At 38.6% G+C, this 25,355-nt stretch overlaps 1 protein-coding gene across 3 annotated transcripts in view; it reads left to right on the top strand.

Moving 5' to 3' along the window:
- adgrl1a (adhesion G protein-coupled receptor L1a) overlaps positions 1–25,355 on the top strand; it is a 259,597-nt gene that overhangs the window by 127,260 nt on the left and 106,982 nt on the right. For all 3 annotated transcript variants that reach the window (XM_051714890.1, XM_051714891.1, XM_051714892.1), the window contains 2 exons: positions 18,103–18,316; positions 21,867–21,976. In XM_051714890.1, the coding sequence (XP_051570850.1) occupies positions 18,103–18,316; positions 21,867–21,976 (324 nt within the window). The remainder of the gene's footprint in view (positions 1–18,102; positions 18,317–21,866; positions 21,977–25,355) is intronic.

Here is a 25,355-nt window from a genome sequence, read left to right as displayed (position 1 = left end):
TGGCCACTCCAGAACCTTCACCTTTTTCTGCTGTAACCACTGGAGGGTCAACTTGGCCTTGTGCTTGGGGTCATTGTCATGCTGGAAAGTCCAAGAGCATCCCATGCGCAGCTTTTGTGCAGAAGAATGCAAATTGTCTGCCAGTATTTTCTGATAACATGCTGCATTCATCTTGCCATCAATTTTCACAAGATTCCCCGTGCCTTTAGAGCTCACACACCCCCAAGATATCAGTGAGCCACCACCATGCTTCACAGTGGGGATGGTATTCTTTTCACTATAAGCCTTGTTGACCCCTCTCCAAACAAAGCTCTATTTTGGTCCCGTCACTCCAAATTACAGTGTGCCAGAAGCTGTGAGGCATGTCAAGGTGTTGTCGGGCATATTGTAACTGGGCTTTTTTGTGGCATTGGCGCAGTAAAGGCTTCTTTCTGGCATCTCGACCATGCAGCTCATTTTTGTTCAAGTATCGTCGTATTGTGCTCCTTGAAACAACCACACTGTCTTTTTCCAGAGCAGCCTGTATTTCTCCTGAGGTTACCTGTGGGTTTTTCTTTGTATCCCGAACAGTTCTTCTGGCAATTGTGGCTGAAATCTTTCTTGATCTATCTGACCTTGGCTTGGTATCAAGAGATCTCCAAATTTTTCCACTTCTTAATAAGTGATTGAACAGTACTGACTGGCATTTTCAAGGCTTTGGATATCTTTTTATATCCTTTTCCATCTTTATAAGGTTCCATTACCTTGTTATGCAGGTCTTTTGACAGTTCTTTTCTGCTCCCCATGGCTCAGTATCTAGCCTGCTCAGTGCATCCACGTGAGAGCTAACAAACTCATTGACTATTTATACACAGACACTAATTGCAATTTAAAAAGCCACAGGTGTGGGAAATGAACCTTTAATTGCCATTTAAACCTGTGTGTGTCACCTTGTATGTCTGTAACAAGGCCAAACATTCAAGAGTATGTAAACTATTGATCAGGGCCATTTGAGTGATTTCTGTTATCATTATGGTTTAAAAAGGAGCCAAACATGTGATAATAAATGGCTTTATATGATCACTATCCTTAAATAAAAGACCGTTTTTTTGCATGATCTGTCATATTTTCAAAATCAATGCCAAAATTTCACAATTTCTGCCAGGGTATGCAAACTTTTGAGCACACCTGTATATATATATATATATATATATATATATATATATATATTTTTTTTTTTTTTTTTCCTGTATGATTTTTTTTTTAATTAAAGGCAAAGTATGTCATTTATTTAGATGTTTAAAGTATTGTTTTATTTTTATTCTTCTTTAATGTGCAGAGACAACTATAAGCAAGCCATTTGTTGGTTGACTTTCCAAGAGCTAACATTTTCGATCTGTGTTGCTTTCAGTTTTGCTTTGTTTGTTGGAGCAGCATGACATGGCAACTTCTGGCTCAACCAATGGCGTGACTTTGTTAAGGCAAGCATCACTATTAGTATTGCTGATACTTTGGTATAAGGATTTGAACAAACCCGTAAGTGTCAAACTTTGGGTGTAATTTGAACACTGTTTGTGCTACATACACAAATGATTAATATGCATTTTATTCTTTATATAACCTGTTGATGAGAGGTTTTCTGTTGTATTTCTAAGCAATCAAACTTACAGTTTTTGCCTGTCGGATGAAATTTTTTTATCATTAGTCAATGTTGTGAAAGAAATCCCATAAACTTGAATTAAAGAAAGAACCCAAGTCATATCTAGGGACCAAAATAGACACTTTGGACTTGGCCCAGTAAACAACCACCAAAATCACCCTAGAATTACCTACCAATGCTCTAGCAACCACTCGGAACACATTAACAGCCATACAGCAATGCCTGTATCAGATGTAATACCCTAGCATTATGGTGTTGAGTTTTGCTAAGACACTCACATTTTCTACATACAAGAAACAGTTTTGCATTTGGATTTAGTGTCATAGTGGAATTGACATTAAACATTTAATGAAACTATTAAACACTGGTTACTTGGTTAAATTAACATGCAAAAATGCCACTGCCTCTGTGTACCGTGGTAAAGGATACAGATGCTACACAATAGTGGTTCTCTATTTCTCTTCATTTTCGTTTAGCTCTTGAGTAATTATAAAGCTCTTGGAACAGAGTTAAAACCCTGTGGGCCTTTAATGAGCCAATCAATGTCATATTTTTGCGTCTACAACACTAGATACAGGTTTCTCCATTTCTTTTCCTCCGTTGAGTTTATTGCATCCCTTTTTTCTACTGTCTCACCCCATTTTTGTCTTATCTGCCCTGTCTGCCTCTGTATCCCTGTCTGTCTATGTTGGTCAGTGTGTGTGTGAGAGTGTCTGTGTTCAAGGTTGAGGGCATTGCCCCCTCACCCCAGGCTGTAATTACTGCATTTGGATAATGAGTCAAATCCAATCTCTTCTCTACTGTTGTGAATTAGTTTAGAGCTCATATCATGGCAGCACTAGCCCCAGTTTCTGCACACCAGCCACCCCATAGTGACATGTCTTCTCACCCCACCCATCATCCTATCACTTCAACTTGAGTAAGACAGACAGAACATGGGGAAAGGGCAAATGAGGGAAAGGGAAATGATGGAAAATCATTCAAGAGTGAAAAATGAGAAATATGGAGCGGAAAGACCTGTTGATGGGGTGAAAGATGAGATTACATGCAACAGCCATGCATAGATGCTTTTCCATTTAAAATAAGAAAAAAGTCTGAATATTTCCATATTGTACAATGTATTACATATAGTTAGAGCCATGGCCTAGAGCAGGGATGTCAGACACAGCCTGTGGGCCAAATATGTTATGATGTATTCATAATATTCTATTTTTAGCAATAGTAGGGCAGATAATTTCCTGATCTTGTTGTGTTGCATGTTAAAGTTCAAATTTTAGCCCTTCTGTCAGGGGTAGAACAACTTCAAGGGTACACAACTTTTCTGTTCGGGTCAAAAAAGACCCGGAAGAGTACAGTAGATATACAGCACATCACCCTTTTACTTCTAAAAATGAATAATGATATAGTCTTGTTTTTCAAATTAAACACAGTTAAAATAGCATTTCATCTAGAAAATGTGCCACCTAAATTTCATGAACGCTATCATGGGTTACACTCTAAAAGATCCTTATTTCAGAATATGTCCATTCGGCAGATGAAGAATTTGCGAACAATCCATTGAAAAGTTCACCGCTTATATTTAGGGATCAGGATGTCATAGAGACTTGGGGATGTTCTCTAGTAACAATTTAGTAATGCCCAAGCAACCACCTAGCAATATCATAGCAGTGCCTTAGTAACCACCCAAAACACCTTGATATTGCATATAAAGAAGTATCTTTTATTATTATTATTATTATTATTTTCTAATTATTGTGGAAAATCTAAAGGCATTTTGACCAAATGCAAGATTAAGATTTGTTTTTCACTGTTTTTAACTCTTAAATGGGTCAAAATGACCCAAACATAACAGAAGTGTTATCTCTGTAGAACCTTTCTTAGAAAAAAGTATGGCATTCGGCACTCATATTATAGATATTTTTAAAGTGCACCTATTATGGTTTTTAAACGTGCCTAATTTTGTTTTAAAGGTCTCATACAATAGATTTACATGCATCCAAGGTCAAAAAACACTTTAATTTGCTCATAATTTAAATTGCAGCATTACCTTATTTTCCCAGTGTCAAAAAACGACTCCTTCAGTTCTAAAAGGATTCAGTTCTGAAGAATTAATTCTAAACTCCTCCTTTCAGAGAGCCTACTCTGCTCTGATTGGTCAGATGTCCCAGTCTGTTATAATTGGTCTACCGCTTACAGCGCGTGTCGGAAAGGAAACGCCCACTACCATATCCGAGTTTCAGCTCCATCTGAAAAAATGTCTGTTTTACCTTACCAATTTGAGCACGAGTCCGATAGTGATACATAGGAAGATCAAACCAAACCACCATCACAAGCACAACAAGAACAGGACGTTTCTCATTGGTAAGTTTATATGTAGTTTGACAATAACGTGAGTTAGCCGGTTAGCAGAGGCTAACAGCTAACAGGCTAACAGCATGCACTGGCTGTACATGTAAACAGACCAGAGGCGGGTTTTTTGTTACCAAATTATGTAGGTTAGTACAGGAAGTAAGTCTGGAATTACTAACGACTCGTTTCAGGTGTTCAGAATTGGTTCTTTCTTTTGGGTGTCAATAAATTCATATTTCGTGCACTTTGATTATTGAAACTTTGTAGACTTTTTTACATTCACAAACAGCTATATAACACACTACATGAAAGGAAATATTTGAAAAACCATAATTGGTGCTCTTTAAGATTTATGCATTTCAATTTCATGGCAAATTTCCATAAAATTTAACACATTAAAAAAATGTCCCACATAAGGTAACATGTCCAATCCAGCCCTCGACCCAAAATGAGTTTGATACACCTGATCTGACACGTTGAGCCATAGTGCCCAGCTAGGAAATGATAGGTCAACTTTAACTTGCATCAGTTCCCAGCTCCCCAATTCTCCCAGTCATTTCCTGGCATTACCACTGCTATTAATAAAAGTGACAGTGCCAAAAATATCTGTAGGTATTAAGGTGTGTACTGCATGTTCCTGAGAAGAAAAAAAAAAAAAGAGTGAAAGAGAGAGAATCCAGTTTGCACAGAGAACAGAACTGAACACAAGAAATTGGTACTTTTATTCACTATAGTGGCATTCAACTGATCACAATGTAGAGTCAGGACATTAATAATGTGAAAAATTACTATTATAATGTGAAAGTTTTTTTCAGAACTTCTTAAACTACTTCAAAGTGTTATTATCAAAAAATCCTCCATGTGCAGCAATGACAGCTTTGCAGATCCTTGGCATTCCAGCTGTCAGTTTGTCCAGATACTCAGGTAACATTTCACCCCACGCTTCCTGTAGCACTTGCCATAGATGTGGCTGTCTTGTTGGGCACTTCTCACGCACCTTACAGTCTAGCTGATCCCACAAAAGCTCAATGGGGTTAAGATCCATAACACCCTTTTCCAATTATCTGTTGTCCAATGTCTGTGTTTCGTTGCCCACTCTAACCTTTTCTTTTTGTTTTTCTGTTTCAAAAGTGGCTTTTTCTTTGCAATTCTTCCCATAAGGCCTGCACCCTTGAGTCTTCTCTTTGCTGTTGTACATGAAAATGGTGTTGAGCAGGTAGAATTCAATGAAGCTGTCAGCTGAGGACATGTGAGGCATCTATTTCATGAAGTCTATACAATGCTTGAAACTGCCAAAAAACTGAAGATTTCATACAATGGTGTACACTACAGTCTTCAAAGACAAAGGACAACTGGCTCTAACAAGGACAGAAAGAGATGTGGAAGGCCAGATGAACAAGAAGATAAGTAAATCAGAGTCTCTAGTTTGAAAAATAGACTCCTCCCATGTCCTCAGCTGACAGCTTCATTGAATTCTACCCGCTCAACACCAGTTTCATGTACAACAGTAAAGAGAAGACTCAGGGCTGCAGGCCTTATGGGAAGAATTGCAAAGAAAAAGCCACTTTTGAAACAGAAAAACAAAAAGAAAAGGTTAGAGTGGGCAACGAAACACAGACATTGGACAACAGATAATTGGAAAAGAGTGTTACGGATCTTAACCCCATTGAGCTTTTGTGGGATCAGTTAGACTGTAAGGTGCGTGAGAAGTGCCCGACAAGACAGCCACATCTATGGCAAGTGCTACAGGAAGCGTGGAGTGAAATGTCACCTGAGTTTCTGGACAAACTGACAGCTAGAATGCCAAGGTTCTGCAAAGCTGTCATTGCTGCATGTGGAGGATTTTTTGATGAGAACTTTTTGAAGTAGTTTAAGAAGTTCTGAATTTTTTTTCAAATTGTAATAGTATTTGTTTCACGTTATTAATGTCCGGACTATACATTGTGATCAGTTGAATGCTACTTTGGCAAATTAAAGTACCAATTTCTTTCCATAAGAGCAAAATCTGTACATTATTACAAACCTTTGGACTTTTTGGCTATATAAGTAACTTTTTTTACTCTCCCCTTTTCTCCCCAATCTGGAATGCCCAATTCCCAATGCGCTCTAAGTCCACGTGGTTGCGTAGTGATTCGCCCTTAATCCAGATGGCGGAGGATGAATCTCAGTTGCCTCCATGTCTGAGACGTCAATCCGTGCATCTTATCACGTGGCTTGTTGAGCACGTTACCGCGGAGGCGTAGCGCGTGTGGAGGCCCACACTATTCTCTGTGGCATCCACGCACAACTCACCATGCACCCCACTGAGAGCGAGAACCACACATTATAGTGACCACGAGGAGGTTACCCCATGTGATTCTACCCTCCCTAGCAACCGGGCCAATTTGGTTGCTTAGGAGACCTGGCTAGAGTCACTCAGCACACCCTGGATTCGAACTCGCGACTCCAGGGGTGGTAGTCAGCACCAATACTCGCTGAGCTACCCAGGCCCAATATATATAATTAACTTGAATAGTTTTATTAATTTAATTTTGTTTAAAAAAAATACATACTTATACAATTAAAAATACAATACTTACATTTATAAAATAATTAATGTTTTTGAATGTATAGGTGCAAATTAATTCCTTTCAGCTGAAATTGGATCTGTCCTTAACAGCTGTTCTAGGTTAAAAAGCATAAAGTTTATCCTTTACTTTTATTAGCTGTGCATGGCTAGACCAAGTTTTAACAAATTAAAAAATGTCCCACATAAGGTAACATGTCCAATCCAGCCCTCGACCCAAAATGAGTTTGATACACCTGATCTGACATGTTGAGCCATAGTGCCAAGCTAGGAAATGATAGGTCAACTTTAGCTTGCATCAGTTCCCAACTCCCCAATTCTCCCAGTCATTTCCTGGCATTACCACTGCTATTAATAAAAGTGACAGTGCCAAAAATATCTGTAGGTATTAAGGTGTGTATGGCATGTTCCTGAGAAAAAAAAAAAAAGAAAAAAAAAAGAGTGAAAGAGAGAGAATCCAGTTTGCACAGAGAACAAAACTGAACACAAAGTCTCAGTCTGTGCAGTCTGTCGCAGGGTTTTAAAGCCAGGGGGCCAGTGATTCATCCATTTCTACAGCTACATGTACATCTACAGAGCCATTGACAAAATCACACATCAGACTAATACTGTCTGCTTTCTCCATACAGCTAAACAAACATACGCATTAGAAGTTGCATGACTAGCTGATTATGGTAGATAATTTTGTTGACTAGCATCAGATCAATTGTGCTTGTTTCACTGGCCACCACAGGAGGAATATTTCTCTGTCCACAAAAAATATAAAAAAATATTTAAATGATGATGAATCATTAAGTCTGTTTATTTTTAAAAATATGACTATCCTGTCCTTTAAATTGGTTTCTTCATTTTGCTTGAGACTTCACACCATTTTAATTCGAATAGCAAAGGTTATTCCCCTCAGTCCAATTTTCCCTTCGATTGGAGATAATGTCTCTGGGATTAGAACACACGTATAAATAAGAGAATGAACCTATTAATCCAGTGGCAGTAGAGGGGATTGTGCGATAACTGGGTGTCACTGTGACTACAGTTTGAGATATGGACTGATAAAAAGACTGAGAGAAAGGCAGAGATTAGTGGACAGACATGGTTGACATAGTATGCGGAGTGCAGTGTGGGACGTACCAGCATGTTGAAACCATATGAACGTGCAGGTGGGTGGGTGGGTGACTGGTTGGCTGTGTGATTGGCCACCCATGGCGAGGCACTGACGAGCCCAGAGTAATGGTTTAATCAGTGACCATCAATATGGAACTATCTGTTTGCTCCACGGGAACGCTGCGGAAAACATGGATACATGCTGACACACTCTAATCCCACTTTGCCTCTTTGCATGTGTGTGTGTGTTTTTTGTTTTTTTTTTCAATTTGGAATGCCCAATGCGCTTTTAAGTCCTCGTGGTCGCGTAGTGATTCGCCTCAGTCCGAGTGGCGGAGGACGAATCCCAGTTGACTCCGCGTCTGTGATCGTCAACCCACGCATCTTATCATGTGGCTTGTTGAGCGCGTTGCCACGGAGACATAGCGCGTGTGGAGGCTTCACACCATCCACCGCGGCAACCACGCTCAACTCACCATGCGCCCCACCGAGAACGAACCAATTTATAGCGACCACGAGGAGGTTACCCCATGTGACTCTACCCTCCCTAGCAACCGGGCCAATTTGGTTGCTTAGGAGACCTGGCTGGAGTGCATGTGTGTGTGTTTACAGTATGTCATGTGGACTAGGGGGAGCTTGTCTGTTTTTATTTACACCAGTACACTTTAACAGCCTGGTATAAAGGCATGTTTATGTACAACAGTCTGGGATTAAATGAAGAGATAGAAGCAATTGAGACAGCCTAAACAGGTAGAAGAACTGGAGAATTGGTGCTGTTTTGAAGGCAAAGGTGGTCACATCAAATATTGATTTAGCCTTTTTTTTATGTTTACTGGACTTTGCATGACATTAATTGATAAATGAAAACTATTTATGGCATTATTTTTGAAGACATCCTTACTATGCAACATTTTTCACCAGTGCCTAAAACTTTTGCACAGTACTGTACATCATTAATACAAATTAAGATCTGAAGACAATTATAAATGTAAACATAATAATGATAAGGATATTTAAAATATAAATACATTTTAGGTTCAAGGTGTATACACATCTTCTATATAAAGTGAACCTGCCGCTTTATGTGTGTTCCAGGAGACATGCTCCCCATGCACTCCTCTGAACAAACAGCACATCAGAGACGCGCATCGACGGTTTTTCTGTCGTCTGTTCTTCAAAATATAATAAAGTGTGTTTCTTCAAGCTTGTTTCTTTGTGTCTATAGTTCAGCCTACTGATGTCTGTCATTTTAATCCTTTTCTTTGTGCATCTGTTAAGGTTCCAGCCAAAGAAACAAAACTTTAGGCTATGTGAGAGCCCCGTATGATGCACATCGCATACATTCATGTTATATACATTTTTTGTCAATTTTATTAATCTCAATGAAGTTGAGAATTAATACATTTGAAACCCCACCTTACTAAAGCCACCATTATTTCTGTAATTAAATTCTGTAATAGTTAATACATTTTTGCACCTCGACAATGTTACAAACAACTTCCATGTTTGTCAGTATTTCCACGTTATTTTCATTTTGAGAAGACAAACTCCTGGACATATTTTGACCAAAGTTTCAGAACCTTTGGACCGGACAACTCCCGTAACGAATCACTTTACCTTCTACTTTATAACGATGGATCCGCATGCTGGTTTGGGAGACAGATGTTACTCCATCTTAAAATAACAAGCAACATTCGATAAGATGATTGTAAACACTTAAGTTGCAATGTTATCTAGAAATCCAGCCATTGTCATTCCTTTCTGTGCAAAGACGCCTCCTTTCTATGAAAATTATGCTCATTGTAGATTGTGCTTCATTCACAAAAATTGCCTGCCACTGTGGCGCAGTTTAGATCACACTATTGTCGCAAATAAAAGTAGAAAGTAGTCAAATGTATTTTATTTAAAAGAGATGTTTGTGAACATTTTCAACCCATCATTTCAGCAGTAATTCATTAAAAACTGATCAAATAATGGAGCAGAGCATTATATACAGATGCCATGTGTAGTTGAGCACACTTTTTTCGACATGCTTAAGAGATGATTTAGGTGTCTGGATCACAGTGAAGATGTACAGCCTTGGCAAGGTGTGTCAAATTTGGCCTCCGGCATTCTCCATAGAGCCCAGAATTGGCCCGCAAAATCGCAAATGTGCATACTATTTGCGTTCTGCATATTTTTTGCGGGCACGTTTGCACTTTTGGCTGATTTGCATAATTCCTTTAGTGAATGGGGTGGTAAATCAGTGCAGAGAGTATGTGATGGTAAATAGGGCATTTACCAGGCACAATTCATTCTTAGTGTGGTTTTTTTTTACGATCGATTATGATCATCTTAACGTTTCCTAAACTAGCACAGTAGATTGCTCGTTACAAAGTAGAACGTAAGTGCTTCTTTGCGGGAGCTGTCCGTTCCAAAGGTGCTGAAACTTTGTCTTCTCAAAATGAAAATAACGTGGAAATACTGACAAACATGGAAGTTGTTTGTAATCTTGTCGAGGCGCCGAAATGAACTGACTATTACAGAATTTAATTACTGAAATAATGATGGCTTTAGTAAGATGGGGTTTCAAATGTATTCATTCTCAACTTCATAGAGATTAATAAAAGTGACAAAAAAATGAATGTAACATGAATGTACGCGATGTACATCATACGGGGCTCTCACATAGCCTAAAGTTTTGTTTCTTTGGCTGGGACCTTAACAGATGCACAAAGAAAAGGATTAAAATGACAGACATCAGTAGGCTGAATTACAGACCCAAAGACACGCACTTGAATAAAAACACTTTATTATATTTTGAAGAAAAGATGACAGAAAAGCTGTTGATGTGCATCTCTGATGTGCTGTTTGTTCAGAGGAGTGCATGGGGAGCATGTCTCCTGGAACACACATAAAGCGGCAGGTTCACTTTATATAAAAGATGTGTATACAATCTAAATGAGTTCACCTTGAACTTTGTATTTATATTTTAATTATCCTTCTCATTATTATGTTTACATTTATAATTGTCTTCAGATCTTAATTTGTATTAGTAATTTTCCACCTGTTGGAGACGGATACTTGCGTGATGGCAAAAGGATGCTTATATTAGTTTTTTTGACCACTTCATTATTCTTATAGCTTTTTCATTTCGTTTGAAGTGTAATTTGAATTTAGAAATATCTTTGGTTTACGTTTTTCGTGTTTCAATACATACATTTAATTTTTAAAGAAAAAACCAATAAAGCAAGGGGGGTTGACGATGTAATCGGTGTAGGAAATTTGGTACTATAAATGTATACGGGATGGGTTAAAGTGCCCGTGTACCCCCACCATTATATGTAGGGAAACAGTATGTGTGAGTTAGGAATTAAATTAAACTGTCCTTATTCTACATTATTAGTTGCTTTCGACAACCATTATAAATTAGATAAATAACAAATAACTAGATTATTTGTCTGAATAAAATTCTCCACCATTAAAATCATAATACAATGTCTCGTTGTATCCGCTCACAATTTCTATTTTAAGGAATTAGCTTTAATAAGGGAATTATGATTAATTCACTTATTGGAGTAATATTATTCACATGGCTTTTTGAAAATAATATTACACATATTTTGGTACAGCTTTGAAGCTAAATCTTTTAAAAACAGGGATGAGATTATTTATCAAAATATACCACAGTCAAATTATCTTTAAATACATACAAACTTTATTGCTATTCTAAACATAAAACTATTCTAACACATACAACATGAAACAGGTTGGTGAGTAGTGACAGAATGTGAAATAAATGATCAATACAGAGAAAATGAACTTTATGGAGTCTGTTGACAATGCCTTAAGAACCATTTATCCTTCTTTGGGTCTAAATCAATTTGCGATCAGATTACCTAAAGTATTTAACTAATACATCAGCACTTTGAGCAAAAGTCTGGAGATGTACTTGCGTGTCATTACGTTTCCTTGCATTGCTTTTCTTAGGTGCTTGGTTCTTTGGCTCTTTGGCGAAAGTTCGTTCAGTTGATATTTTGGACTCTGTTATGATCGCTGATAGTTGTTTTCTGGATGGATGATGAGGTGGCTTTGAAGCGAGGCCTTCTGCAAGGAAGACTCGCGACTCCCGTTGGGTGTGTGAACCGTAGAGCAAAGAGTGAGAGGCTTCCTCGGGACGAGTCCTGAGTTTTCCTTGGACTCTACATGGCACAGAGGCTGCGGAGCTGAAGAGCTGCAGTGAAGAGCAAGAGACAGGACCAAGAGGGGATTCCAAGAGAGCAGAAGAGCAGAAAAAAGAGAGAGGTCTAAGAGAGAGTTTTTCCTATTTTGGAAACATTTGAACTGAAATTGGCCGCACCCCAAAGGTGTCCTGAGCCAATCAGAAGTGGCTTTCCAAAGTCACATGGTCGACTGGTCTGTCCTTTTCAAAGTTGATTTACAATCCTTTGTGTGAAGGATACTTTCAACTCCCACTCAAAATAGTGAATGTTTAGTCATGAACTTTTATATCTTGAAAACGGTGCAAGAGACATGACATTCGTTGTCATCAACATTCTCTACATAAACAAGCAAGCATTTACATACTAAATATGACATACTTTCATGAATATTACACGTGTAAGTAACAAAACATGAAAATCCCTGATTACAAATCATACTGGTTAATTCATTGGTTTTACAACATGGATAAAACATTACACATTATGAGAAACCTGATTGTCAGGGTATATAATCAGATTAAGAATTAAAGTTATCATTCTTAGTAGAATGAGATGAATAATACAAGATTAACAATTATACTTATTGATTTGTCAGTTATAAGTGATTACAAATCACTACACATATTTTAAAAGATACATCAGGCTATAATCATTAATTTGTCAGTTATAAAAGTAATCACAGGTCAAAGTAATTTTCAGAATTATCTAGCAAGGCTAGGTATTGTGTACATTGTGGGTTTAAATGCATTCTGTACATTTTAGAGGGTTAACTCAGCAAAGTACAACATTCATGGATTCCTTTTTAGCTGCTGTTTGCAGAATAATGAGGATCTCATGACTAATTATCCTGTAGAATAAAGAGTCATAGAATTGCCGTTGTTTTGTTCATTGTAATTCAGGAGGATTTCTCAAGGGAAGCTTGTTCAACTCTATCCTTTATTGCTTGTGACCTCTGCACTCAGGGGTCTCTCTGCAGAGATGGTCTTAATAGCAGTGTCAGGCCAGAACCATTAAATGTGGGGGCATTTCCTCAGAAGCATGGAGTTCTCAAGTTATGCGCTATCTAGACAAGTCTCTTTTGTTAGTTTTATTGGCCAGATGTGAGCTTCATCTAGGCTTCTTGACATCAGCTCGAGCAGAGTCTTTTAATTTATGACACTGAGGAATACCAGAGTTAGAAGGTTGGGTTTTCTAGATTGAAGTCATATTGCCAGCAATTCTTCTGCCTCTAATAACCTACATCGGATTTGGCGATATTTTTTTGAACCTAAAATGTATTTATATTTTAATTATCCTTATCATTATTATGTTTACATTTATTATTGTCTTCAGATCTTAATTTGTATTAATGATGTACAGTACTGTGCAAAAGTTTTAGGCACTTGTGAAAAATGTTGCATAGTAAGGATGTCTTCAAAAATAATGCCATAAATAGTTTTCATTTATCAATTAATGTCATGCAAAGTCCAGTAAACATAAAAATGGCTAAATCAATATTTGATGTGACCACCTTTGCCTTCAAAACAGCACCAATTCTCCAGTTCTTCTATCTGTTTAGGCTGTTTCAATTGCTTCTATCTCTTCATTTAATCTCAGACTGACTCGATGTTCAGTAGGGGGTCTGTGGGAGCATGCTATCTGTTGTAGGGCTCCCTGTTCTTCTATTCTAATCTATTCTATTTACAAAAGTAATATTTGGTAGTCAAAAATTTATATTTCCTATTGACACACTAAAGCTGAAGATATACATAACTATCTTAAGATAAATGTTTTTGTGAAACATCTTATGTGCCTAAGACTTTTGTACAGTACTGTATTTGTATTTGGGGTTGATGATGTAATCAGATATGGCGATATTTTTTTTCCAAAAATATCATGAATATATTTTTTTCATATCGCTCAGCCCTACTGTGCACTTGTAGCCTGACTGCCATTATGCAGCATGCAATTTGTGACTGCCTTGTAAACAGACTAGGACTATTTAAATCATCCATTGGAGGGAGGAAGAAGAGGAGGAGGAAAAGGGAGAATGAATCACACATTGCGCACTCTCACCCTCCATTGTTAACCATATTTTAATAGTTTATTTTGGCCTATTTAAGTTTTAAACTGCAGGGTCACTTTACTCACATATGTCTTCTAAGCAAATCTGTTCAATAAGAACATATCTTTCTGTTGCTATTACAGTTATGCTTATCAAAGAAGCACAATAAAATGTTATACTGTATTATGTGTCATGTAAATTTAAATCTATCTTTAGACCTAATTTACACCATCATGTGGTGTGCAAAGACTGTGGAGACTGCCTATTGATTTCAATGCAATTTTTTCAATACTTTTTTTATCCAGTGAAACTGTGTGCAATGGATTTCCAATTATCAAAATATATTAATATAATTTATTAAATGTCCTTTTGTATCTGATAAACTGTAAAAGATGCAAGAACAATACGTGTAGTAATTTATGGACCTAAGAGCGGTTCATAGCTCTAGTTCATTTACGAGCGTTTTTACATGCTACTTAGATAACCATGCTTTTAGGAAACGTGCTGTAGTAAGTACAATTTAAGTGCTACTAATGCTCAACTTAGAGCTTCGGGAAACCCAGCCCAAGCATCATCCACACCGAGCAGGACTGCGCAAATATTTGTTTGGTTCTTTCTCCTGAATAAATTCAATTCATAACTGCAGCAGTTTCCGGATCCCAATAATAACATTGTGTTGATGTGCCAAAAGATGACAAAGGCTTTCTTTGTTGCTAAATCCTAAATGAAAGTATGATTTAACTAAATTATCTACATCCATTTCTTGCATTGATGAAGTTGCTGGCTCTTCATTCTATCGTTGTGATAATGATGCACAGTTTCTGGTCATTTTGACTTTATTCTCGAAATATTCCACCTTTATTCTCATTTTGACTTTAATCTCAAAACATTACGACTTTAATATCGTAATGCTATGACTTTATTCTCAAAATTTTGACTTTATTCTCAAAATATTATGACTTTATTCTTGAAATCTTCTATTTTTTTATTGAATTCTTTTTAATTTTTTTATGTGGCACCAAAACGCTGTCGTAGAAAACAGCTCAGAGAATGATGATCATAGTTAAGTGCGCTGGGCTGAATGGTTGACATTTGAAGATAAAAGGAGCATGCTTTAGATCCTGTAGAGCTCTGAGTAATGGCTGACATTGACATTGACCTCTGGGTGAAAAGAGGCAACTCAAGTCCAGAGAACTTCAGCTTTCGGTCTTGCAATGCTTTGCTAGGAGAAAAGGTGTTGTTTGGTCTGAAGCTAAATAGATGTACCTGCGACATTCTGCTATTTACAAAAGCATGCCATCGGTAAACAGGTTTTCGAGTTGTCTGCTTTTTTGTGAAAAAGTTCCCTACTTTCTTCTATTTTAGTGCACACTAAGTCACACTAGCTTAACTACTATCCATTCAATAACAATTAATGCTGCATACTTCCAATAATCTGCATCATTTTACTCTAGCCACAGGTTCTTTCACCTTTTTTGTCTTAAATGGATCAACTCGATCACATGAGAAGTCGACATGTTGCTACTAGGGATGTGCACAGTTACCGTTTTTAACAGCGAGGTTTTACAAATGGTGAATCGGTTTTTCGTCGAGACGCTGGAATAAAGAATGTTTATTGCAATGGAATTTGCTCAAACGCTACTCAAAATAGCAACAAATAAATTCACTGCCAGTATATGCACTCTGTCCGGGGAGCTTCACATTTCCTTGAGGCAGCAAACTCAAGTATTGTCATGAACTTGAAGTTACAATGCTGCAGTTAAATAGCCTCTTTGGGGTGCTTTGATTTTTAAATGATTTAAAATCAAATGGCATTGAACTTGTCTAATTATTGGATGTAAATATGCACACCAGAGCAAAAGAGAAACTACACTGTCTTACCGTTTATTAAGTGATAAAACTTTACTTGGTGAAAAACAGCCTGGAATCTTGTTTAATGGTGTAACAGTCACATGAAGTCCTCTTTGCAACTTCTTCAGAACACAGCACAACGCAGTGCAACGAATGAAACAACGCAGGTGATACATTTATAAAAATGAATGTTCTTTTTAACTTTACTTGGTGTCTAAAAATATGGCGATCTTGCACGAGATGCTGAAAATAAAAACAGTGAGATTCAGCGCAATAGTCAAAGACACCCATCCGGCACGTGTTAACAGTATACAGAAAAACAGTGCAGATGCACAGAAAAGCATGTCTGAACAGCCCCTAACTCACCCTATACTTCAAAAGTGACCCAAAACTCAACAGTTTGTTAGAACTCTATTGCACGTGTAGAATAACCGAATAGTGATATTGGTATTCGAATAGTGGCGCATTGAATGGTTAACCAAATGTCAACTATCCGTACACATCCCTAGTTGCTACAGATAGTTCCAGTACCCATCAGTACAGACTTCAACCTGATTTTGTGGAGTTACTTACAAACAACATCTCCCATCTGACATTTTTGTAGTAGTTCAAATGTGTTTGCCTTTTCCTGTGGCGTGCCTCAGGGACATAGATTCTCGTCCAGCATTGAAACTAGGAAATAATCACGTTACATAATCAGTGACTAGCGTGTTTCCTCTTTACAACTAAAAACAACTCTTTGCCACCTCCTCTGTGGTCATTTTCCCAGAAATTGCCGCTCACATGTGCCCATCTGTTCAAAAACACTTCCTGTTTTGGCCACTGGGGCCAGTGCTTAGAATTTAGGTAAGCACAGACCAAGTTTAGCTGAAACATTTTTGACCTACTGCTGCCAAATTCATGGTGAGATCAGTCTGAATGGATAGGATGTTTGAATCAATGAAAAGTGCCTAAAATCCTTCTAAAGTCAGTCAGCCGACTAGCCTGACCAGGCTTGAAAACCAGTTAGGCTAGTTTAAGGTGTTTTTTGTTTCTGCAGGGGTACCTGTTCCATTGTTTTGTACGATAGAGAGTCCTCTGCATACTGTTGCTTACAGAAACATGCATTGAGTAAGCAGGTTTTCGAGTTGTCTGATTCTTTTAGTGAAAAAATCTTCCCTCCCTTCTTGTATTTGATTGCAAAGTCTTTGAAGCTGCAAGAGCTGAGGGAATGCATTTCAGTGCTACTGAGTGCTTCATTGATCAGTTTTTCCTTATGCACAGAGCTCCATGGGTCAGATCCACCCCCTCATCTTTCAGCACAATGGACAGCTCCACAAGTTCCCCCCTCTCTATTTATCAGGACCATGGAGAGCTCTGCTGCCTGGTTTTTGTCCTTCGGTCAGTGGAGGCGGCTGGCGGCCATTTTTCGTGGCTGGATCTGCAAATGCTTTAAAAGCTCTTGTTCAGATAAAGTATGCCAATCTGTGCCACTCTCTGGCCCTCTCAGCTAGGCACAATGATTAACCCTACGGCACCTGCAGCCCTCTTAACGCTTCTCTTTCTCGCTATCTGTCTCTCCCTCTCTTAAATTGAGTGTAATTGGCAGATGCCACATGTGTAGGCAGAAAGGGCCAGTGGTGGGGTAGTCCGGGGTGGGTTCTCTCCTCTTGGTGCTGGTTTTGCTCAGGTGTTTGGTGATTGGCTCCTGGATAAGGACTGGTGGGAGCTGCTTTTCTATTCTCAAGCCTGGTGCAGAGCTGTGTGAGGGAGTGGGTGGATGTTAACACAGTGTGTAAACTCTCACAGTTTGTTGGGGCGAGAGGGTAAATAGTTTGCTCCTCAGCACTGGAAAGTCTGGAAATGTAATCATTGCCTGTGAAATCTGGCTATCAATCCTTTCTTATTCTCTATATGTGTGTTTGGGCTTTTGTGGCTCATGAAAGTTTTCTGAAATAAACTGTTTCCTAGTTATTCTTAATTAAAAGATTACATCATGACCTGCTAACTACACCGATAATCCACACATTATGTGTTTGGCCCAATTCAAGTTCACTTGAAATCAAAATGTACCCTATTTACCTTCTTAATGCATGTTCAGATCTTGTTGTACATTAATTTAAATGTTAATTTAAAAATGTACATTTAATCATTTTATAAAAAGCAACTCATTTTGCCAGTACGTGCATTTCTTGGAAATCAAACCTATGGCCTTGGTGTTGCTAATGCAACGGTTTACCAGTTCTCTATAAGTTTAGCAGAAATCAGTATATATAAAAAAAATGTTTGCCTTGTAATCTTTTGAAAAAATGTAATAACTAGTAAATGCTGTTTCATGATACTGAATGCATGTTTCTCTCTCTCCATGTAGCGTTAAGTCGCTCCGCAATGCCGTTTGGTCTGATGAGGAGGGAGCTAGCGTGCGAGGGTTACCCCATAGAGCTCCGCTGCCCTGGCAGTGATGTCATCATGATTGAGACAGCCAACTACGGTCGCACCGATGACAAGATTTGTGACGCTGATCCCATTCAGATGGAGAATGTACAGTGCTACCTGCCAGATGCCTTCAAGATCATGTCACTGAGGTGTGTAAGGCTAGAATAAATGTTATAAAGTGATGCAGAGGGGGGAATTCACTACTGAATTATGTCCACTGATAGTGTCATTTATTTATACATGCTATTTGCATTGTTTTAGTGCCTCGTTCACTAAAGCATTGTCCAGTCTTGCAGGTCGCTTTTGAGTGCTTAGTAGTGGAGGACTGTCCAGCACCACCACTGCGATTCAGGCACCAGAATCAGATCTTTAAAATGCAGAAGTGTGATTGAATACACAGCTATATACTGTATATGCCCAGTTATAATGCTCTTCTCCATATTTCAATGAATTGTTGCTGCCATGATCAATAGATAATGAACACAAACATCTCTTTTTTATTAAATTTAATGTACCACCAGTTTTCTGTCTACAATAATAGTGCAGGCAAATAGTATTGTGAGTAAAGCGCAATTTATAAAAAAAACAATATTATATAGGAAGCGTCAGTGTTTGCAGTAAACAGAATGACAATGACTTAATTTAAATACTCACAGTGCAGTGCTATTTTGTGAATGGCAAATTTAGCGTTTGTTTAAACTGCATTGTGGGTGGTTAGTGAATAAGTCACAGGTTTTTTCGCTGAAATACCATGGTCAAAAGTGGCACAACTGTTTAGTGAATTTGCCCCCTTGAGTGTTCATGTCAGTGTTTATTTCACATGCACTGTGTATTCCAGAGTGTATTGATATGGTTGAGTGGATAAGTGACTGTTTAGAGTGTCTGCATAACCATTGTGTGTATTTGTGTTTGTGTCCCACTTCCACTTGCAGTCCATGTCTTTGCTCAGCATTTGCTTCCTCAGAGACGAGATCAATGAATCCCTCTTCTAGCTATCCATCAGCCTTGTAATGGAGAGAGTGAGAGAGAGAGAAAGAGAGAGAGGGGTATGTGGGAGGGATGAGTAGATGAGAGAGGGATTGGACTGGGAATGACAGTACACTAGTCTAGATATGATGAGGGGAAGGAGAGCTAAAGAGTGAGAGAGAGAGAGAAAGGGGGATTTGAAAAGAGAAGCATTTCTGCATATGTTTGAGGAAGAATATATCTTTACTGTGCTAGATCCACGTGTGCATTTTAAACTGATAACAGTCCTGCATCTGTACATTCATCTGCTTTAGTCAGAGACAATAGCTCTAAATAGGTTCGAGCTGGAGGTGAGACAGGATTAGTCTGTTGTCTCCGCACCTTTCTGACTGACACAATTTGTCACATGATCACGCCTAGTGAGTAATGATTTGTGGTGTTTGCTAAGGCAAGCATCACTATTGCTATTGCTCATACTTGCCGTTAAATATTTTAAAAAAAACTAACCCCTAAAGGTATTGGCATGTAACTTGTGCCACACCGTTTGTGCTGTTGACACAAGTTATACATCAAATCATGCAGATTATTGAGCAGAGGTATGGTATTACTTTTCAAATGATTTCCGGCTGACGGACCACAGGTAAACAAATCCCATAGACTTACAAGGAGGGACATGAGCCAGGGGGGTTAGGGTTAGGGGGTTTGGGGTTCTACACCGGGTCATGAGCATCGCGTTGCATCTAGAGCAATAGAACCCCATTATAATCAATGATGCTGTCTACACTGGAAGCGTCTGTCGTGCTGACAATAAACAGGTGTCGCGTTCCATTTTACAGTACGCTGCTGGCACTACTACACAAATTAAGCGGTTTAGGATGTTTGTGTTGTCACGTTCAGTGTAGACAGCCTCAAGCCGATGCGCCACGTTGCGTTAATGGAGGCGCCAAGTGTAGACAGGGCGTTAGGGGTTAGGGGATACCAGAATATCATAGAGAATTGAGGGTAGGCAAGCAGCTCCCTGTTAAACACTCATGACACCCTTGCAGCTGTAAAGCAATGCCCTGGCTACTACTCAGAACACCCTAGCAACCACCGAGCAATCCCTTATCAACCTCCCAAAACACACTAAAGCCCTGTTCACACCGCAAGCGGCATTGCACGATGAAGCGACACCATCCCATTAATTTTCAACGAGAGCACAGCGACTTCAGGCGACACGAGCTGTCGCGACCGTTGGCGACAGTGATCGCCATGGGGAGCTACAAGACAAGTTGAGAAAATTTCAACTTTATGCAAATGACAAGGGACATTCACGAGTGACTATCAATGAGAGTGAAGACAGAGGAGCTTAAGTCATCCGTCTCCAGGCAGGGTGAGTGTGAGATACTGGAGTCGACTCGAGTGCAGGCAAGACGGAGAAGTTAAAGGTTTCTGTGAGCGATTTCACTGTTCTATATCATTTGTCTGTAACCACATACATAGATATAGCCTAATAAAATGATGCGTGGAAACCATGTTGGCATTCTGATTGAGTTTGATTCATACTGTATATTGATATAACGTTCGTCTTGTTTAATGATATGATACATTAAGCACTGCTGCAGGTTATATAAAATGTTCTCCCCTGCAGAGTGGGCATTTTTAGAGGCAAAAGAATTGATTCCTTGTCAAATTAGTATGATATCTTAATTTTATCGGCAGTATCATCTGTAAACAGCATTTCAAACGCTACTATTGCCAGTTGTGCAGTCCACCAATAATGTTAGAGCAGCGGCAGCAGTAGGAACACCCACCAGCGACACAGATCGCAAAGTCTAGCGGCATGTTGCCTGCGGTGTCAACGGGGCTTAAAGACTACAAAGCAAAGTGCTAAAAACCACTCAGAATACCTTAGCAACCACATACTAACACTCTGGCAACCACAAAGAACACCCTATTAACCACACTGTAAAATGCAAAAAACTGCTCAGAACACCTAAGTAAAGGCATAGCAACGCCCTGGCAACCACCCAGAATACCCTAGGTTGCTAATCAACCACCTAGCAATGCCCTAGCAACCTCCCGGGACACCCTAACAACTGAATAGCAAGAAACCAATAAAAACAACTGAGAACACCTTAGCAACCATATACCAACACCCTGGAAACTACCCACAACACCTTAGCAACCGCATTTCAATGTCCTAGCAACTACCCAGAACACCCTAGCAACCACCAAGCAATGCCCTAGCAACTTTGAAGAATACCCCAGAAACCACATAGCTTCATGCCAAAAACACTCAGAACACCTTAGCAACCACTTAGCAATACAATGGTAACCACCCAGAACACATTAGGTTGCTAAGCAACCACCTTGCAATATTCTAGCACCTCCCAGAACACCCTAACAGCTGCATAGCAATGTGCTAAAAACACCTCAGAGCACTTTAGCAACTGCCCACCACCCACACCACCTCAGGAACCGCATAGAAATGGCCTAGCAACCACCTAGCAACTCCCAGAATACCCTAGAAACCACATAAGTTCATTCCAAAAAACACTCAGCAAGCACATAGCTACATGCTAATAACCGAACACGAGAACACGTTTGCTACAGCATAGCAACACCCTGGCAACCACCCACAACACCTTAGCATTGTGGCACTGGCCTGAAGGAATGATCTTTTGTTGTATTGTTTTATTAAACACCTCTCTCTCTCTCTCTCTCTCTCTCTCTCTCTCTCTGTTCTCTCAGGTGTAATAATCGGACTCAGTGTGTGGTGGTGGCTGGGTCTGATGTTTTTCCTGACCCCTGTCCAGGGACCTACAAGTATCTGGAAATCCAGTATGAATGTGTGCCATACAGTGAGTAACGACGCAAACACTTCATACCAACAACCCCACCCCCTCGCCTCTCCACCCCCATCCTTTCACCAACCCCATAGCCCCACCCCTTTCCCACCTAACCCCATCCCCTCAACCAGCTACTACACACACACACACACACACACACACACACACACACACACACACTCACGCTCATTCATGCACACATACACTTATGAGTACGCTCTCCCTTTCATGCACACCCACACTCAAACAGACATCATCTCCGCTCTCTCTTTCTCTCTAACACTCACACACACACACACACACTCACACTTTAAAAAAAGCAATTCTCCATCGACAGCGCAACGTTCCAGAAGGCTGAGGGAGATTTTCACATTGGGGAGGTGCTCTGCATAATCAAACACTTATATACACAGACACGGTCCAACATTAACACTCGGCAAGCACCAAATGCAAGTAAAAATTGGATTTTGTTAGTTACTCGTCAGTTGGCCAGTAACTTTATTAAGAATTGTAACATAATACATGATTTAAGTCAAATTGTAACAATGATACTATGAACCTTGCTTATATGAGTGACGTGAATAATGTAAATAAAGACCTACCAGCTATTTAACAAAACATCTGTATGTCCTAAACGTGTCCTAATAAGTGTATGGGTAAGAAACTAAAAAGTAATCCATTACAAATGACTGATTAGTTCTCTAAAATAGTACTCAGATTACCGACTTTACTGATTACTTCATCAAAAAGTAATCACATTATTAATTACTTTTATCTTTCTTAAAGGAATATTCTGGGTTCAGTACAAGTTAAACTCGATCGACAGCATTTGTGGCATAATGTTGATTACCACAAAAATTCATTTCGACTCGTTTCTCGCAATTTTTTAACGTTAAAATACTGTTTCAAAAGTATAGCAACAAGACGTAAACAATATGCTTGTAAACATGATTTCAGTGAGAGAAAATAGCCTACTAACCTTTTCTGTGTAAAGTTACTGTATAGCCAATTTTACAACTTAGTTGCCATGACGATGTAATGTCAACAAACCCCAAAACCTAAAATGACTGTAAATATGACAATTTAAATAACTTCACAGTTCAAATAATACATAAGTTTTAACAGAAGAATGAATATAAGTGCTTTTATAAAATTATAAGCTTCACATTTCTGCCTTTAAACCCTCCAAAAACTGGCCCCATTCACTTCCATTGTAAGTGCCTCACTGGAACCTTGATTTTTGGGTTTTTTTAAGAAAAGGAGGGGCAAGGCAACATAATTTTTTTGTGGTAATCAACATTATTCCACAAATGCCATCAAGTGAGCTTAACTTGTTTTGAACCAAGAATTTTCCTTTAAACACTTTCTTAAAAATGATTTTTTCCACTCAACAAATTCAAAATAATATCTATATTTAATCCTAATATAGGGTGCATGCTCTTTAGCTGTCACAGAAACGCAAATACACGTTTTAAATGTGCTCTACATAAATAATATTATTACAAAAATATATATTCCAATTCATGTACTTAAAAGTAATGAACTACCTTGAAAGTCAGTAACTGTAATCTGATTACAAGAATTTAAGCTACTTTTATATTATTTTATAATTTATAATATTAAAATACTTAGATTTCAGCAACTAATTCACCCAACACTGTCTGTTCACACTGAATGTGATATTGCTGTGCGATGCGACAGTCACAAACAATCAGAACTATTTAATATACATTTATGAGAAGTGAGGTTTTAGACTAATGAGATTTCGCTGTAGGCAGGGCAACCTGGTGCAACAAAGAAATGCTCAATAAAATGTCAGTGATGCAGCTGGTTGTGACAATAACTCAGGTTAACATGGTAGAGATACCTTTTATCGCTTGTCGCTTTATCGCATCGCAGCTGAGCTGTTTAGAAAACAGAGTAACAACTTTTACCTCAATGGATAATTTACTTTAAGAAGTTTATTTAGGAGGCCCAACTCTATTGTTTGCCTTTTTTTAAACCAACTCCATGTTTTGATATATGGAATATTCAAATATTCCTTGCACTAAGCCACCAAAATGAAAACAAGGAGAACAAAATCACAGTTTCACGTTTTTTGTAAAAGGTACAGTTTCACCAAGAGATGGAGACTGGCTTATCTCATATGTCATAATAGCTTGTGCTGCTTGTCACTCAGTTCCGAAATTGGAAGCTTTGTCCCGCAAGTCATGAGCTGTGTCCTGCATTTCATTTATTTGCCTATATTAATTTTCCATGAAATTACAGTCCCACATTTACTGTAAAAATAAAAAATGGAAACTGATTTGTGTTTAAATAAAAACGATTTACGCAGTCGCCACTAACGCATTTGTTGAGAGGGTGTTTTCGCTGATGACGGTTGTGTGGGTGGAGCAAAGAATTCGAGCCAGTGTGGACCTCATCAAAAAATGAACTCCTGGTGAAGGCTAACTACAGCTGCACTTGCCAGGAGTTCCCTGCTCAAAGCTGCCAGATCTGACAAAAAAATTCAAGTTTAAGATGCTTTGAATCCTGTAAGCATGCATTTAATCTTTGTATAGTCTAATAAAAGAGCATAACCTACTAAGGAAAATATGTTTTGCTTAAAATGTGATTTCTTTTTTAACTTTAAAAAAAATAAAAAAAAATTATGCATTCATCATTATAGATTGAATGGGTCCCTTGCTGTTAAAATGAGATTATATCATTAGAGCCTGGACAAATTGAGTGCTGGCCAGAGCACTACCTTAAAATGAGCATTTCATGAAGACTGTCGGCGATTTAAAGCACGTTATCATACAGCATCACTGCAAAAAGGCGTTCGGTCTAATATAAAATCAATATTTAAATAGTCTCATAGTAGTAAGTTCTTTCCCTCCCACTTGTCCCGCAAAATCACGTCATCTGTTCTGCATCAGAGCAATAACCAGGTGGTCACCCTACTTGCCACTAATATACAAGGAAAAACAACTAAATAATCCCATTGCCATAAAGACCAATATAAATACACAGTGTGAGTATACATATATATACACACAGGTATATATACAGTACATATACTGTACACACATATACAATATATACTGTATATATAATAAAAATAAAAATAATAAAATACAGTTGAATAGCAAGTAAGAAATACAGTATTATGGCTGGTAAATTTTCTCAATTCACTCACCATTGGCAGGTGTGGTAAAAAGTTACATTTGGACCCTGCATAAACAAACACACACACACACACATAGCACTGATAAGCATTCAATATCCCCACCACTGTGCGGAGTCAGCCTTTATTGTCGATCATAGCCACACAAACACACTCACGTATAGCCTCACAGAGCAGCAAAATGACCCTGAGAGTGCTTTATCTGGCATTAAACACCTTTACCAC

Source organism: Myxocyprinus asiaticus, chromosome 13 (assembly GCF_019703515.2).
Source record: "Myxocyprinus asiaticus isolate MX2 ecotype Aquarium Trade chromosome 13, UBuf_Myxa_2, whole genome shotgun sequence".
NCBI classification, from domain to species: Eukaryota; Metazoa; Chordata; class Actinopteri; order Cypriniformes; family Catostomidae; genus Myxocyprinus; species Myxocyprinus asiaticus.
This window is presented reverse-complemented; position numbering and strand designations above follow the sequence as displayed.